We start from the raw sequence: 16,067 nt of genomic DNA, 5'->3' as shown, positions 1-16,067 counted from the left end.
AGAGCTGTTGGGTGACATGACAAGTTGTCTTTGCAGCTGGAGGAGCTGGGAGCCTCAGGGTTCATGCCAGGACTGCGGAGCTGGCAGAGGTGTCTGACCCAAGCCTGGTCAGCCGTCATCTCACATCAGATGGGGCTGCAGATATCTGAAGGGATCCAGGCTGAGCTCCAGGGACTTGTGGGCAATGCCGTCTGCACCTACAGCTCTGTTTCTGGAAATAGAAGAGATGCTGAGAGGCTGGGGGAGACATCAGAGCCTAATGGCGAGGCTGGAGACTCACCTCTACCTCCCCAACACCCAAAGATAAATGATGGAGCTGTCCCTGGGCATTCCAGTACTAATCCAAGGGTGTCCCCTCCCTGGAGATGCCGGCATAGATTAGCCCTCACCCAGAACAGGCCACCAGAGCCCAGAACAGACTAGTCCTCACCTCAAGAAAGCCTAAGAGACAGCTGAGAAATTCTCAAGCCATTGTAGCACCCACCACCCTGCTGGTGCAGCCCAGCCCAGGCGGGCACCGCCAGCTCCAGAGCTGGGCATCAGGCCCCACGTAGGTCCMTATGGCCCGGCCTGAGCTCGGCGCATAGAGAGGGTCCAGGGTCTCTCCCGGGATCTGCCACTCACCATCGAGGACGTGGAACTCATCCGCGGAGTTGCAAAACCCTGCAACAGAGAGAGGCCAAGGCAGTCACCCTGCCTGCGCACCTGGGACACTTCCACCATTCACTCCACGGCCACCACTAGGACACAGTCCTGTCCTTCACCCCACATGTCCCCACTGCTAGGTGATGTGGAGCCACAAGCTGCTCATGTCGGAAGAGCCAGCAGCGCAGCCCCCCATTGCAGATCCTCGGGCACAGCCCTCACCATCGGCACCTGCTGCTCCCAGGGGACCGTGTAGCACCTACCATATGTGGGGAAGTAGTAGGTCACGTCTTCGTCCAAGCCCACACTCCTGACGTGCTGCTCAAATTTTTCTGCAACAGCATCACTGACCCGGCTGGCCCGTCCTGCAAGSGGAGGGAAGCACATGCCATGAGCGGCCTTGAGGGACAGATAGGACATCTGCCCCACCAGAAAGCCCCCAGCTCTCCCGGCCCACTGCAGCAGAGGCTCAGGGCCAAAGGGCTTTCGAGCTCAGAAAAGCTGGTGACAAAACCTTGCCACTACCACAGCAGTTTCTGCTGATGCTCAGGGCAAAAAGCTGCAGCTTTCCAGCGTGGAATGACCTCTCATTTGAACGTGACACCAGGCAGCAAGCGCGCAAAGGCCGATAAGCCACAAACCAGTAAGCAGAAACATCTCGATTCACCCAGCAGGATTTGCCTCTGAGTGACTGCAAGGTTTGCTCTGGGGCGACTCTTTCCATTCCGCTAGAGCAGCTGGGGACAAAACTCCTCATTTGAMAAGGCCGTGCTGAGCTCTTCCACGGACACCCTTACACCCAGCTCCTCTGTGGGGCTGGAGGGCAGCATCCCCCGAGTCCAGCATGGGTCAACTGTTTCCAAGCCACTCTCACTCCTTTGAGTCCCCTGGGTCCAGTCCAGTCGTGACCCAACTCACCTGTGCTGGATGTGACACCACCAGCTCGTACATGCCATGGTGCCACCAGCTCACCCATTCTGGCTGGAGAACTGAGTGCAACAAGATGCCAAAGGGAAGGGGCATAGCCTGGGGTTCTGGGCAACAGGATGAGCCCCTCGCCCCAGCCTTGCCCAACAGCAAACCCGATTTGGAGCAGCTGTGCTGTGCCTGGCACCCACACACCCACCAGCACTCATGCATCTCAGCCCCCAAAGCAGCCCCTCAGCGTTGACCCACCGTAGAGCTTGACAGAGATGYTCCGGCCCTTCTGGTAATAGAGGATGGCGTAAGTGCTGTAGTCTGTCTCCCCCACCACCACGTCCACCTTGCTGCTGTAGCCACGGCCTAGGAGGGACATCCATAGCACAGGGAAAGGCCACTTAGCTCCCAGGCACAGCCAGCATCGCCTCTTGGGCATGTGGTGGGACTGGCACCATCTGGGGGCCTCAGCTTTATCATGAGAGGGGGTTACCAGGGGATGAGCAGCAGGGCGCATCCTGTACCCCTCTGGGGATGCCATTTCCCACCAGAGGGTACCAGCCCYGCACCGGTTGGTGCTGCGCTTGATGGCACTCAGCCCTGAGCGCTTTCGGAGGCCAGGGCAGGGGTACTAGAAGAGTACTGGGGAAAGAGGACACCAGGAGACACCTGAGCTCCCGGCCAGGAGCAGGGCTTGGAGGCTCCACAGTCCTCATACCACACCAGGCCTGCCTGGCATCCCTTACCCTTTAAGAGAAAACGTCCATGGGTCTTGCCAGGGAGGTAGCGTTGCTTGATTTCCCAGCATATCCCATCCCTGTATGGGGAGAAAAGGACTTGGTCTGCACGAGCCAGCGAGGCTTCCAGGACGCCATGTCAGCAGCCGCCTGACTTGCCAGGGCGCAAGCAGGCCGTGTTTGCTTTGCAGGACGAGAGAGGCTGCAAAGGTCACCCGAGAGCCCTGCGGGGCTGCAGTGAGAGACCTAGGGCCCCCAAACCTGGCAAGCTCAAGTGCCCTCTGATCCCTCCTGCTTCCCTGTGGAGACYCCMCCTCTGCTTAGCCCCTGGGGACACATCTCTTCCTCGCACCCCCGGCCCTGCTCTGAGGCGCCAGCAGCCTCCCCGTCCCTGCCTGCAGCCCCGGGGGGCCGGTGTCACTCACAGCTTCCTGAAGGTGCTGATGGCCACGCTGTGCCCCTCGAGGGCCACCACCACTGCGGTCGCCTCCAGGCGGTGGCTGTGCTCGGCCAGGTGGCTGCAGCGGGAGGCCACGCCGACCAGGAACCACTTCCCTGCGAACTGCACGGCACAGGGTTGGGCCCGSAGCGCCCCACGTGCCCGGCACCCGCTGCCAGGAGCCCCCGGCTGCGGGGGTGCCCGAACCCCGAGTGCCCCAGTGCGGGGCTGCCTGCAGGGCCAGAGTGCTCCCGCTGGAGCCCACTGGCACAGCGCGTGTCCGGCCGAGGGATGGATCCTGCTCCAGGGGGGAACTGGCCGGGGCCAGAGCAAGTGCTGGGTGCTGCGGGCTCATCAGGACAGCGCCCGTTTCACCCGCTGCCATCGCCGGCCTGGCCGAGAGCCCCAGCTGGCAGCGCCCGCTGCTATCGGTCACGCGGGGAACCTCTTTCCGTGGCGCTTCCCCTCGCTCGGCGTCCCTGCCGTGGCCCCTGGGCAGGCCGGGGCGCCGCTCACTGAGGGCCTTTGTTCGGAGCCGGCAGGTGACACGGAGACGGGCAGATAAGRGGTGGCCGGGAGCCAAGCGAGCCGGGCGCTGCCTGGCACGGGCACAGCTGAGCGGGATGGCCAAGGCGCCCCAAGCCCCACAGCGGCAGCGAGGGCGAGAGCCGCGCGCGGTCGGGGGCAGCAGGGGGACCAGCCCCAAGGGCCGGGGGACGCCCCCTCCCGCGGGGGACCCCGAYAGGGGCTGCAAAGCGGCACCGGGCGCCCCGCGCGAGGCCGGGGCAACGTGGAGCGGCRGCGGCAGGGCTGGCGGCCGCGCTCGCCCTTTGGAACCTGCCCCGCGCGTCACCCTCCGCAGGCCTCCCGAGCCCCGGGGACGGCGCGTGGCACCCAGCGCCCCACACTGGCACCAGCCCTGCGGTACCGGGGCACACGCGGGGGCACCCGGCAGGGACAGGGCCGCTGGACCGGGTCCCTGGACCGCCGAGCCCTGCCGCGGCGCGGACACTAGACCTGGGGTGACACGTTGGCCACATCCTGCGGGAGACATGAGGTCTGGGGGGGGACAGGATGGCAGTGAGGGGCACCCCGCAGCCCCCCGGCATCTCAGGGCTCTTGGCCCCCCCACAGGTGCCCCCAGCCCTGCCTCCGCGCGGGACAGGAYGGTCCCGAACCGCCCCGGCCCCTCACCTGGGGGAGGCTGAGGCTCTCCTGAGCCGCCACCTTCTCGATGGGGCTGGGGGCCGGGGGGCGCCGGCCCCGCTTCTGCCCCCGCGACGCGGCCAGCACGAGGAGGAGGGCGGTGAGCAGCAGGGCGGCGCGGGGCGCCATGGTGCCCTGTCCGGTGTGCGGGACGTGGGGACGGGAGCTGGTGGGTCAGGGCAGCGGCACCGCCTGGAGCCCTGCCCGGTGGCCGGGGGGTCACGCTGGAGGGACGGGTCCCTGGGTGACAGCAGCCCTGGCCCTGCCATGGGCCCCAGTGTCCCCGATGCCCCCGTGTCCCCATGGGCCCCAATGGCCCCAGTGCCCCAGTGTGCCCCTGCGCCCGGGGGTCCCCAATGGCCCCCGCGCCCCAGCCTCGAGCCCCCCCGCGGCGCCACTGCGGGCAGGGGGCGGCGCCTAAGCCCGAATGGGCGTGGCCTGGGGTAAAGGCGTGGCCTGGGGTGGAGGCGTGGCCTGGGGTGGAGGGGCGTGGTCTGATCCCAAAGGGGCGTGGCCTGTGCGCTGAGGGGTGAGGCGAAGCCCACCTGCAGGGGCGCTAGGGAGCGGAGCGAGCGGGCAGAGCTCGGCTAGCTGCGCCTGGGGTGTCGAGGGCGGAACGGGGGAAGAGTTCTGGGCTCGATGTTTCCTGCCTGGGAAAGGAAAGTCGCGCGGTGATTGGACGGAGGGCGGCACCGAGAGGGCGGCCGGAGCGGCGCATAAAAGCCGGGCCGGAAGTAGCCCCCGGAGGCGGCCGGAAGCGGCGCCCGGAGGCGGTGCGAGGGGGAGGCGGGGCCGGCGCGGGCGCCGCTCGGGCCGCGGCGGGGCCGGCCGGGCCGCAACCGGAACCGGAACCGGAGCCGCAACCGGAACCGGAGCCGAGCCGGAACCGGAGCCGCAACCGGAGCCGCAGCCGCGTTCCGTGCGGGCGCCGCGGCAGGATGCCACGATGGAGGGCGGCGGCGGCCCCCTGCTCCCGGACAGCGTCCTCTACGAGATCTTCCTGTACCTGGAGCACGCGGACGTGCTGGCCGCCGCGCTCGTGTGCCGCCAGTGGCGCGCCGTGGCCCGCGACGACTTCCTCTGGAGGGAGCTTTTCTACCGCTACTACCGCGTGGCCCGCGAGGTGCCGCGGCACCCAGGTGCGCGCCCGGGCTCGCGCGCCCGGCCCCGGAAGGCTGGCAGCGGCCCCGTGCCCGGCAGAGCCGCCGCGGGCCGCGCGCCGCCCTCGGCTCCCTGCCGCTGTGCGGGGCCGGGCGCTGCCGGGCCGGGCCACGGGCGTCTGCGGCCTGTTGGCGAGGCGGGACAGCCGTTCCCCCCGGAGGCTGCCCCGTGGCCGGTGCCAGGGCTGAGCCGGGGCTTGGGAAACCGCCCGCCGGTGTGCGGCAGCTCTGCGGGTGGGCCAATGGCATCCAAGGGGTCCCACAAGCGGGAATGTTGGAGCTGCCAGGCCACGTGGGATGTGTCCGGGCTGCGGAGTCTGCGTGGGGAGCCCCCTGCACAGGGAGCAGTGTCGGGATGTTCCGGCAGCTCCCTGGGCTGCAGGAGGAGACTTCCAAAAACCTCTGCAGGGTAGCTAGGCAGGCCAGCCACGAGCGCTGTGAATGTCTCTCTGCTTCTCCAGGATTTACTGCTGCCTGGAATCTGTAGGTTGCCCTACTGGGCACTTCTTTAAAAATGTGATTTATTTGCTCCTGGTAGGACTTCCCTGGGCAAGCTCCAAGTTCATCTRCTGCAAGATTCCTCTTCAGTCCTGACATAAGCCTAGCTCTAGTTTTCCTCTCCTGTTTTCCCCAGTCTTTTATCTCCTGGAGCTTTGTCAGGCACATGCCCTCTGCATCCCTAATTCTGTGGTGCATGAGACAGAGGTGATTGGGACAGGGCCCAGTACCCCAGGAACAGCTTTCATCATAGGGTGACTTTGTTCTGCTGGGGAACAGCTGCAGTTCCAGCTGCTGGTTTGTCCATGAAATGTTTTTCTCTTAGTGAACAGCTCTTACCTAACAGCTGTGCCCTGCCGCYTCTTACAAAGGGTTTAGAAGGGAGCGATGTGCTGAGGAGTTGGGTGTTCCCTGAGAAAAGGGGGCTCTGTGGGGGATTGGGGAGGCTGCTGGGAACGGGCCTTGTCCCTGCTAGGGGGGGCTGGAGCCGGGGGGTCTCGGGCGCAGCGGAGAGCAGCCGGGGAGCTGCTGTGCTAGAGAYGCCTTCCCTGGCTGCTGCCGTTCGCTCACGTCTCCTCTCTCCCACCTGGGCCCCTGCCGTGTGTTGCAGCTGCCGTTTCCTGGTACGACGAGTTCCAGAGGCTCTACGACACCATCCCCTGCGTGGAAGTGCAGGCTCTGAAGGAGCACAGCGACCAGGTTCTGCACCTCAGCTTCTCCCACTCGGGCTGCCTGTTCGCCTCGTGCTCCAAGGACTGCACTGTCAAGGTAACGTGGCTGCGCCCTGCACGAGCCTTCCAGCTTTCACGGAGCCGGGCTTGGCCCTGAGYGCCCTGCCCCTTTACAAAGTCTGTGGAGTGGAGAGGTTTAACCTGGACTTGCATCTGTTCCTGCAGATGCCCAGCTGTCCTCAAAGCCACAGAACTAACGAGTCTTGCAAATGCAGCCTCGAGTGTTGTGGATTCCAGCTCTTGCCTGTCTGAAGGTGCTGGCGGTGCCTGCCCAGCCCTGTGCATCTTCTAGCTGTGCATCAGTCCCTCTCCGAGCTGTGGATGGAGCGGGGACCTTGGGGATAGTGGTCTTTTGTGAATGATTATTTTGTGAGAAATCTCTCAGCATACTGAAAATATCTCTCAGCATACTGCCCAGCTATAGCACTTGTTGCTTGGCTCACTGATAGAGAAGCAACTCTGCATTATTCTCCAAAACTGTTGGTTCTTTTTCACATCAGGAATGTGAAAGCAAATAGGGAGTGGAGGTTTTGTTTTTCTTTTCCCTGGTGAGTGCTGGCAGGACAGATAAAGCAGAAGAACTGTCAGGCTTCAGCCTGGCTCCATAACTGCCTCTTTATCTGTCTTTAGATCTGGAGCAATGAGCTGGACATCTCCCTGCAGCACAGCTCCAATATGAGGCCTTACAACTGGAGCTACACACAGTTCTCCCAGTTCAACTCAGATGACTCCCTCCTCCTGGTATCCGGTGTCTTTGTGGGACCTCACAACTCCTCATCAGGAGAGATTGCTGTAATCAGTATGGGTAATTAATGGCCTTGCCTCCCTCCACTGTTCTTACTGGTGCCAGGGCTCCCTTCCTCTCCTTGCTCTTCATGTTTGCTGTGGCCTTGACTTCTGCTTGTCCTGCATCTGTGCTAAGAGGTCTTTATCTCACAGTGCCATAGGGTAAAATTCCTGGCTAATGTTAGCTAGTTATTTTTGCAGGTGGTCATGTCACCCCCCTAGAATATTACCTGTTAGGCCACCCTTTTTGCTGGCTGGTCCCCCTGGAGGTCCCATGTGGCTTTCTGAACTACAGCCATCCTGGTCTGCTCTGCCTTTTCTGCACTAGTTTCRTGATCCCTGCTAATTCCAGCTGTTTTGTCTTACGCTGTTCCTCTGCTGCGGTCCTATTTGCTATGCCAAAATTAATGAGCGTTGCTAAATGCACGACTCTGATGGTCAGAAAGGCCCTGGGCCACCGTGGTAGGAGGCTGGGAGGGCGCTAAGTTGCGATGCTTGTTTGATCTGTTCTTGTCCTTGGGGTGCTGCTTTGGGCCATGCTTGGAGAAGGGACATGAGGCTTGATGGCTCTCGGGTTTGACTCCATAGGATTGCCCTTATATTTTGTGCATGCCCTCCCCCTAGATGCCTATGGAAGAGAGGAATTACCAATGTCTGYAGCAGTGATTGGAAGCTGGCAGTGTCTGCCCAGCTTCCACTAAAGGCTAACAGCAGCAGAGGCGCTGATGCGGTGCCAAGACGTGGATCTGCTTCCCATCTCCAGAGTCCTTGTAAGGAGCTGTCGCCTCATGCTTGTGTCTCCTTTGCCTTCCAGAGAACTTCACGCTCCTCTCTAGGGTGAGAAACAAACCCTACGATGTGTTTGGCTGCTGGCTGAATGAAACCAACTTGATTTCTGGCAACCTCCACCGCATCGGGCGTATAACGTCCTGCTCCGTGCTGTGGCTGAACAACGCTTTCCAGGTGAGGTGACTCGTTCTGCTCTGCGGGTGCTGCAGCTTCCCGCTGGCTCTAGTGGGAGGAAAAGGTGGGCAGGTGTGAGAAGGAAACATGACTGAGCCTCCCTGTCTTCTCAGTTTGTCTCACCTGGCTTGATCTTGGGCTCTTTAGCATGTGTGACCTTGTGTGAGGTCTTAGCATTGTGGCATCCTTTGCAGTGGCCTCAGCTTCTGCCCCTCTGCTTCCTCCTTTTCCTTTCTCTTAATAGGGGTAAGAACTTGAGTGCAGGGTCCTAGAGCTTCTCTCGCAGAAGTGGGGAGGGGGCACCCCAGCAGGACTGCTGAGCAACTGCAGCTCCTAAAGCCGGGCCCACCGGGGCTGCGAACRGGCTCGTACCCGGGCCGGTTCCACCGCCTGGCAGCTGGTGCAGTGCCCTGGTGGGAGGCTGAGCTTAGCCCTGCTGCCGCTGCCTGGGACTTCTATGGGCTGGGTGCTGTCTGTGCTGTGCTGAGACCCAGAGCCCAGGCTGCACCGGKCACGGGCTGTCTGCTTGCTTGTTTTCAGCCACTTGTGCCACTGCCGTCAAGATTGAGGCATGTTCCCCCTCCCACCTTGCKTCTGTCACAGAATGTCACACGTCCTGTTCCTCCTCTGACCCCAAGCTTTGGTACTGACCCTAAGTTAAATCCTCTATAGCTGTTGTTGCATTGCAGTAACTCAATAGCCACATGCCTGTGCTGCATTGATGCTACAGCATTAAATCCTCCATCCCYGAGAGGCCAGAAAGGGCCCTGACTGCTTCGGCAGGGCCGTTGCCACCTGCAGCCTGTCAGAGCTCCACACTGGCCAGGGGGCTGCTGCTGGTGGCTGGGCTCTGGGACAGGGCCGATTCCCTGTGGGATGTGCACAGGAGCTGGCGGCTGGTGCCTTGTGCTGCACCTGTTTAGCATAGAGGCCTGATCCTGAAATTCTTGTTGTGCAACGGGCTGTGCCTGCCAGGGAGCTCGGGCAGGGAGGTGGGAGTGAGGCTGCCTGGCCTCTCTTTCCAGCTCGGCTGCTGTTGCCCCAAACCTGGCCCTGCCTGTCCCAGCTCTCCCCGCTCCAGGGAGCGCAGTGGAGCTGGCCGCCCTCTCGGACCGGTCCTGGTGATCCGCAGTGTTGGAGCACCCAGACAGCAGTGCTGAGAGGAGTGGCTGCTTCCCTGGGGGTGCCTGTGTCCGCGGGTGCCTTCCGCTCTTTGAGCAGAAGCGGTAGGATCAACATGTCTCCAAGGAGGTGCTTCCTGCTTACCCRTCTCTTGCCTCCAGGGTATAGAGTCTGAGAACGTGAATGTAGTGAAGAGGCTGTTTAAAATCCAGAACCTGAATGCCAGCACCATCCGGACCGTGATGGTGGCCGACTGCAGCCGGTACGATTCGCCCGACCTGCTGCTGGACTACGAGGAGCAGCTGGCAGCGTCTTCCACCTCCCCCTGCCCCATCTTTGATCTGGGCAGTGACAGTGAGGAGGGAGAGGCCAAGCCCCAGCAGACTGCAGAGCCAGCAGGACAGGAGCAGCCGGACGACGGGGACGTAGCCGCAGAGGACGGGCTGCAGCAGTTCTTCGACGATATCATGGAGGGCCGCGTGAGGGCTGCCATGACTGAGAGCGAGCTGGAGACGCGGGTGGCTGAGCTGTTCATACGCAACAGAACTAAACCGCCCGAGCCCAACCTGCTCCCCACGGACAGCAGTAGCAAGATAAAATACTTGATCTTCACCACAGGATGCCTCACCTATTCTCCMCATCAGATAGGTAAGGTTGTGCTCTGAGCCCCAGGGCACACCAGCAAGCTGGGGGCACAGGCTGGGTCTGCCTGCAACTGCGTTCCGCATTTCTACTTGGAAAATACCTGTGTCTTTACCTGGGATTTGCTGCTTGCATCTGAGCTGCAGTTTTGTGCTCGGCACTGGATGAGCTGCAGTTTTGCTCAGGCTGATGGAGTCTTGATGCAGAAGGCTTGTTAGATGCCTGCAGTAACTGCAGGAGTTTCAAGCCTCAAGCACTTGCTTCAAGGCTGTTTTGTTTCTGCCACACTTGACACTCAACCAGGTGGAAAGCTCACAGCAAGGGCTAAGGAAAAGATTGGGAACAAATTCCTGACTTTACAGCATCAGTCACAAGTTGTGCCAAGCAAGTGAATGTGAAGGACAGTGATCGTCCTGACATGGACTCGCAGGAGGGTCCTGGCCCTGGCTCCGTTGTGGAGAGGGCTTCCCAAGAAGGCAGATTTGAGCAGCTTGGAGTTGGGTGCTGCTTATGCAGCAACCCTCAGCTCTGGACAGGGCCTTGTCTGCCCTTGCAGCCGGCTCTGAGGGGAGCACAGCCAAGCTGCCCCCCGCGCTGCCCACTGCTTAATGCCACATCCCGCCGCTCCGGGCCGCAGCGRGGCACCTGGGCTGCAAGCTGAACTGCTGCCTGTCTGCTGTAGGTGGTGAGATGCTTCAGCAAACATCTCCACGGTGAGGGTGTGCTTGCGGGCAGCCTGCTGGCTCTTGGCCTCCGCTTGCTCGGCAGGGTACAGGTCTGTAGTTGCAGCACTAGCTAAGCAACAGTGCTGCGGGGAACTTTTTTTCTGGATTAGGACTTTCCCTCCTTATTYGGGGCTCTGTTGTTGGGACACTGGAACTAGAAGAATTTGACAGTGTGGTAAAATAATGTGGTGGTGAACAGGGCTGGATGCTGTGGCTACTGCTCAGATGCCCTGGAGAGCTAGCCTAGAAGCACAATGGAAAGGACCAGGCAGATGAGTAAAACATGCGGAGGGAAGGAGAGCTGCTCACACAGTTTCTTCTAAAACAAGGCAGATGGAGTTGCTCTTGCTGCTGGTGCTATTCCTTCCTCTTCTGCTCTTCTAACCCTTCTGCTCTCTGGTCTTTACCAGAACAATTGAATAAGATGGGATAGTTTGCCGGGAAAGGCTCCTTCCGAGGCTGTGGGCAGCCTGGAGAAGCCGCCGGCGCTCTCCCCACGCGGGTGGGAGCGCGGCCTGGGCCGAGCCTCGCGCCGCTCCGTCACGAGCGGCTCTGGGCCGGCGTGCAGCGCCGGGGCCCCGTGTGCCCGCGCGGAGCCTCGTGCCCGGGGAGCCGCTGGCAGTGCACTCCCCCGCCTGCGCCAGGGCCTCCCGTGGCCGTGGGTTTTGGTGCCTCGGAACTCCAGCGATGCCCGGAGCCGGCACCCGCGCGGACACTGGCTGCTCGAGGGGCGAGCCTGCCTCGGCTCCTCTCCCAGCCGCCAGCGGTGGCAAAACGCTCCCTTCGCCCCTAGGTCTGTGTGGGAGCAGCCTGTGCGCGGGTGCTCTSTGCCCCCGGGGAGCTGCTGCCTGAAGGGACGGGCTGCTGTGCCGCTGCTCGCTGCTGCGCGGGGCCCGGGCTGCTGCTGCGCGCGTCTCGCGCGGGCGTTGCCTGCAAGCTGCTCTTCCCCGGGGCTGCTTGTGGGGCCGACGCTGCCTGTCGCGCTGGCGTCTGCGTGCGGAGCTCACGGAGCTATGGGATCGTGGGATTCTCTGGTGCTGTGCAAATGAGGGAGGAGGAGCCAGGGAGACTTGACAAGTGGGCTGGAAAACTCAAAAATCTCTCTCGTGGTGAGATATTAGGAAATATTTCTACACAGAAAGAGTGGTGAGGTATTGGAAGRGGCTACCCAGAGAAGCGGTGGAGTCACCATCCCTGGCAGTGAGGAAGAAACATGTAGATGAGATGCTTAGGGACATGGTTTAGCAGGGATATGGCTTAGAAGGCTTCATGTTGAGCAGGTTTTGGTTGAACTTATCTTAAAAACCTTATCTTGAAAGGTTTTTTCCAGCATTATGACTCTGCGAAGTCCTTCACTTGCTTTTGTTCAGTTGCAGTGGCTTCATAAATGGCCCTGAGTTGAGGTGTGATGGGGCATTACTCCCATCTCCTTTGGCTGCTGGAGAGGRCCAAAATTGAGGGTGTTGAGCAGTGATGCTCTCCAAAGGGTAACGGGCCATTTCCTGCTTTCTCTTGTATGTCCTGAGAACACTGAGGCCACATCTCCCCAAGAACTGCTGGAGCTTGTGATCATCCAGGGAGCTCTCCTAGACCAGGCCCTCTGTGGAGCTGCGGAAGGAGAGGACCCTGACCCACAGAACCTGTGAACTGACCGAGTCCGGGGGCTGAAGCCCCTGTTATTGCAGCTTGGCCGGCTGATCCCCTTGGCAGTGGGAAGAGCCTCTAGGCTGGCGCTTAGAGGAGAGGGGCCAAGGCCAAGGATTCATTTGAGGGGAAGCCCTTCCAYGGCCGGCAGAGCTCCCTGTGCTTCCCAGGAGCTCAGGACCTCGGGGCCACCTTGGCCTTGGGCTCGGGGCAGATGCGGCAGCAGCAGTGGGTGCCCCACGCCAAGGGGGCGGCAGCAGAGCGTGAGGGTCTTGCTGGCAGGGGTTAAATGTGCCAGAGTCACTTATGTGCCTGTTTGTGGCCAGAAGCCCCACTGGCAAGAGCTTGAAGGCTCCCAGCAGGGACAGGAGCCCTGTCCTAGACCCTTCCCCCTTGCCAGAAGTGAGGCAGTTCTGCTTCCTTAGCAGCGCTAAGGGAAGCCCTTCCCTGGGGCCTGGGCACTTGCATCAGTGCTCCTGTGTGCTGGCAGCACCTGCAGGGTGCACTGACTCCGCTTTCTGYCCCCAAGGGATTAAAAGGATCCTGCCTCACCAGATGACGACGGCTGGGCCGGTGCTCGGGGAGGAGAGGCGCTCGGACGAGTTCTTCGACTCCTTAGATCACGTCATTGACATCCACGGGCACATCATCGGCATGGGCCTCTCCCCTGACCACAGGTGAGCGGGGCGGGGGGCGGCAGCAGGGTCCCTGCTGGCTGCGCGGGCGCTCAGCGGGGTCCGGGCGTGAGGGGGAGAAAGAAGCCACTCCCGAGGGAGGAGCCTCCCGGGCTTTGGAGCTGGGCTGAGGAATTCCAGCTTAGGGTAGACTGCTACTTTTACAGCCAGAAAAAGCAGAACAGCTTGTGGAGTAGCTGGAGTGTCTTCCTCAAGTGCCTTAGACTGGGATTGTCCCAGGGACCTGTTTGTCTGTACACACGGCAGAGAGGACACTGAGCATTCGCTGTGCTCTGAATGCCAGCAGTGAACTTTGCCTTCTGGAAAAGGCATCGTGCCTTGAAAGGGCACTTGGCCCTGCTGCGTTTCAGGCTGCAGGAGGGGCCCCTGCCAAGGGAGGGAGTCCTGGTGCTGCTGCTCTGTGAGCTCCTGCGTGGAGCGAGGAGCCTGCTCGTGCTGAACGCGTGAACGGTCGAGTGTCTCTGCAGATCCTGGCGGGGAATCTCACCTCCTTCTGCTCAGCTGAGCCCGTTTCAGGTTAGGAGTCGGGCAGGGAGTCAAGATGCTGCCCACAGCAGCCAGCCTTGTCCCTGGGGCAGACCAGTGGCTGCAGAACATCTGACTGTGCTTGGAGTTGGTTTTAATAAAGCCAGAGAAGTTCAACCTTGTCTCTGGGGCATAGTCCCAGTTGTGGTGGCCCTTTGCTTGCCAAGCAGGGCAGGAAGAGGTTCTGTAGCGCTTTAGGAACATGTTCCCCTCTTGCAGACTGGGTTTTATTGGCAGAGCTGAGAGCTGCAGCCTTGGTAGGGACCAGCAAAGCTGTTGCTGCCCTGCAGTGCTGTGAGCACGGCTTTCAGAGCAGGGGCTCCGAGTTTTGTGAGGGTGCAGCAAGGTGTAGGGTCAACCCTTCCGCACCGCTCCTCTCCCCAAGGTACCTGTACGTGAACAGCCGGGCCTGGCCTCGGGACTGCGTSATCTCGGACCCGATGCAGCCCCCTCCCATTGCCGAGGAGATCGATCTGCACGTGTTCGACCTGAAGACAATGAAGGAGGTGAAGAGAGCCCTTCGTGCACATCGGGCCTACACCCCCAACGAGGAGTGTTTCTTCATCTTCCTGGATGTCAGCAGGGATTTCGTAGCCAGGTGTGTAGGGCTGGGATGGGCAGGAGCCCTGTGCTCGGAGGGGTCTGGGCTCTGGCTTGTGCAGGCAGGGCTAGTCTAGGGGCAGGAAATTCCTGTGTGTTGTGGGCAGAGCAGGGACCTGGAGCTGGGTGAAGAGCACAGGGGCTGAATCACCAGGCGCGGGGGGGATGTGCTAATGGAGGCCACCTCTGCGGGGCTGCTGCAAGATCCCTGTGGGAGGAGGAAAGGGTGGGTTGGACGTGTTTGGCAGTGGGTGGCAAATGGCCCTTCTGGGGGCTGGGGGTGAYGAAGTGCTGCAAAAATCAAAAAAAGCAGCAAAACGGGGCAGTTCACACTGCAGCACTTACTGGCAAACCCAGCGGTAAACTCAGGCTGTCGACCCCACCACCTGCRTGTCTCAAGTTCCTTTTGCCGTGAGGCCTTGTTCTAGGCTCCGCTTCTGGAAACCCAGCTGTGTCCATGGCAGAGTCTGGATCCCAGAAGGAATCTGCCTGCCCAGGCTGCAGTGCTCTTGGGATGCCAAGAGAGCAGAGGGAGGCTTCTCCGCACACACAGCGGGCAGGTCAAACGTAGCTGTCGGGTAACGTCCTCACTGGTGTCTTGTGTTTTGCAGCGGYGCGGAGGATCGTCACGGCTACATCTGGGACCGGCACTACAACATCTGCCTGGCCAAGCTGCAGCACGACAACGTGGTCAACTCGGTTGCGTTCAGCCCAGTTGAGCAGGAGCTGCTGCTGACGGCCAGCGACGACGCRACCATCAAGGTGTGGCGCTCTCCTCGCACCGTGCGCATCCAGCAGGCCGGCAAGCCCAGGCCCAGGAAACTGCTCTTCTCTTGGCTCCTGAACCAGAAAAGTTGAACCCAGGTGCACTTGCTCCTGCAGCTTCCTCACTCCAGCCACTTCCTCTGGAGCTAGCAGAGCTTTGAGCCCTGCGCAGCGGAGACAGGCTCTGGGCACGTGGATCCCATCGGCCAGGTCGGGAGGGGAGCCCGAGAGGGAATCGCTTCCTCCTCGGAGCATCTGCTTGAAGGACAGCACGTATGAGTCGAGGGCCTGTTCCTGGCTCTAACTGCACCGAGCCTGAGCTGGCCGCTGCAGGGCAGCCTCCCCACAGCTTCTCACAAATGCTGCAGCTTGGTCCCAGCCGGCTCCAGGTGAGCGTTGGTGTCTGACAACAGAGYGAGGCCGGGGCTCCAGCCTGCGTGCAGTGCGAGCCTGGGCCACGGCTGGCCTTGCTGAGAGCTCCTGGCTGCAGAGCACTTGGCAAAAGCAGGGGTGCAGTGCTGCCCTGCCTTCCTGCAGGACTTGCTCTGATTTTTTTTTTTTTTTTTTCCTCATGTAGTTGGTTTTATTGATGTTTGTTTGTCCTAGACCTCCCCGGGCAGTTGATCCAGCTGCTGGGTGTGCCGAGTGCCTCCTCCCAGGCTGGGGCCCCGAGGGCAGGCAGGGCAGGCGAGGGGGAGGCAGCCAGGGGGGCTGCTGAAGGCCCCTCCGGGGTCTCGCCCTGGTGCTCAGTGCAGCCGCTGCTGCACTCCCTTAGCAGCTAAGGCTGGACAGCACCAGTTCCCCAGTCTGAGCTTGTGGAGGGCTGGGGGTAGCGGCGGGGGCTGCTTTTGCCTCTGTCTTCCTCTGCTGAACTAAGCTGTGGCAGTGGAAACTTATTTATTCCAGGGGGTGGCTGGTGGGTCTTGATGGTCCCCTCCCTCCTGTGCTACTCCARTTGGGGCACTTTGGGGTCTCTTGGATGTGTTCTGTGAGTAGGTGTAGGCACCTGTGGGCTTCACCTGTGGGTGAGTGAGCAGCAGGAGCCACACAGCCTCCTGCACCTCCAGCAACAGTTGAATAAGCTTCCTAGGACCTGGCTTCATCCACCTCGGAGCGGGAGGCAGCTCCGTGTGAGGACCTCTCGGACCACAGGAGTTGGCGCTCCGAAGCTGTTATGAACCCAGTGTTGTTTGCCTTGTATCTGTCCCTGAAGAGCTCTCGCCAGCAGGTAACCAAATGAGAGAGTCTAAAATTAAGCTTCTAATC

The 16,067-nt window shown here is 61.2% G+C and overlaps 2 protein-coding genes across 3 annotated transcripts; one reads left to right on the top strand and one right to left on the bottom strand.

The window, feature by feature from the left end:
* Positions 1–4,088, bottom strand: C8G (complement C8 gamma chain). Its single transcript, XM_026049366.1, has 7 exons — positions 3,934–4,088; positions 2,726–2,862; positions 2,310–2,380; positions 1,822–1,929; positions 909–1,010; positions 625–663; positions 1–211 (listed from the first exon to the last, which is right to left on the bottom strand). Exons 1-7 carry the CDS (start codon positions 4,072–4,074, stop codon positions 198–200), a joined length of 612 nt encoding a protein of 203 aa, XP_025905151.1. The 5' UTR covers positions 4,075–4,088; the 3' UTR covers positions 1–197.
* Positions 4,089–4,826: 738 nt separating this feature from the next.
* Positions 4,827–15,359, top strand: FBXW5 (F-box and WD repeat domain containing 5). 2 transcript variants are annotated; one of them, XM_026049407.1, is made up of 8 exons: positions 4,827–5,084; positions 6,214–6,371; positions 6,965–7,139; positions 7,935–8,083; positions 9,367–9,853; positions 12,746–12,893; positions 13,822–14,034; positions 14,648–15,359. In XM_026049407.1, the coding sequence occupies exons 1-8, from the start codon at positions 4,892–4,894 to the stop codon at positions 14,892–14,894; spliced, it is 1,770 nt and encodes a 589-aa protein (XP_025905192.1). In that variant the 5' UTR covers positions 4,827–4,891; the 3' UTR covers positions 14,895–15,359. The 2 variants fall into 2 exon arrangements, with proteins under 2 accessions (XP_025905192.1, XP_025905193.1); XM_026049408.1 differs by having other exon boundaries at positions 4,859–5,084; positions 6,965–7,133.
* The last annotated feature ends 708 nt before the right edge of the window (positions 15,360–16,067 follow it).

The sequence above is a fragment of the Nothoprocta perdicaria genome, unplaced genomic scaffold, assembly GCF_003342845.1.
Source record: "Nothoprocta perdicaria isolate Ctin4 unplaced genomic scaffold, notPer1 scaffold_6, whole genome shotgun sequence".
NCBI classification, from domain to species: domain Eukaryota; kingdom Metazoa; phylum Chordata; class Aves; order Tinamiformes; family Tinamidae; genus Nothoprocta; species Nothoprocta perdicaria.
The sequence above is the reverse complement of the archived record's forward strand: the minus strand, read 5'-3'. Positions and strand labels throughout refer to the sequence as shown.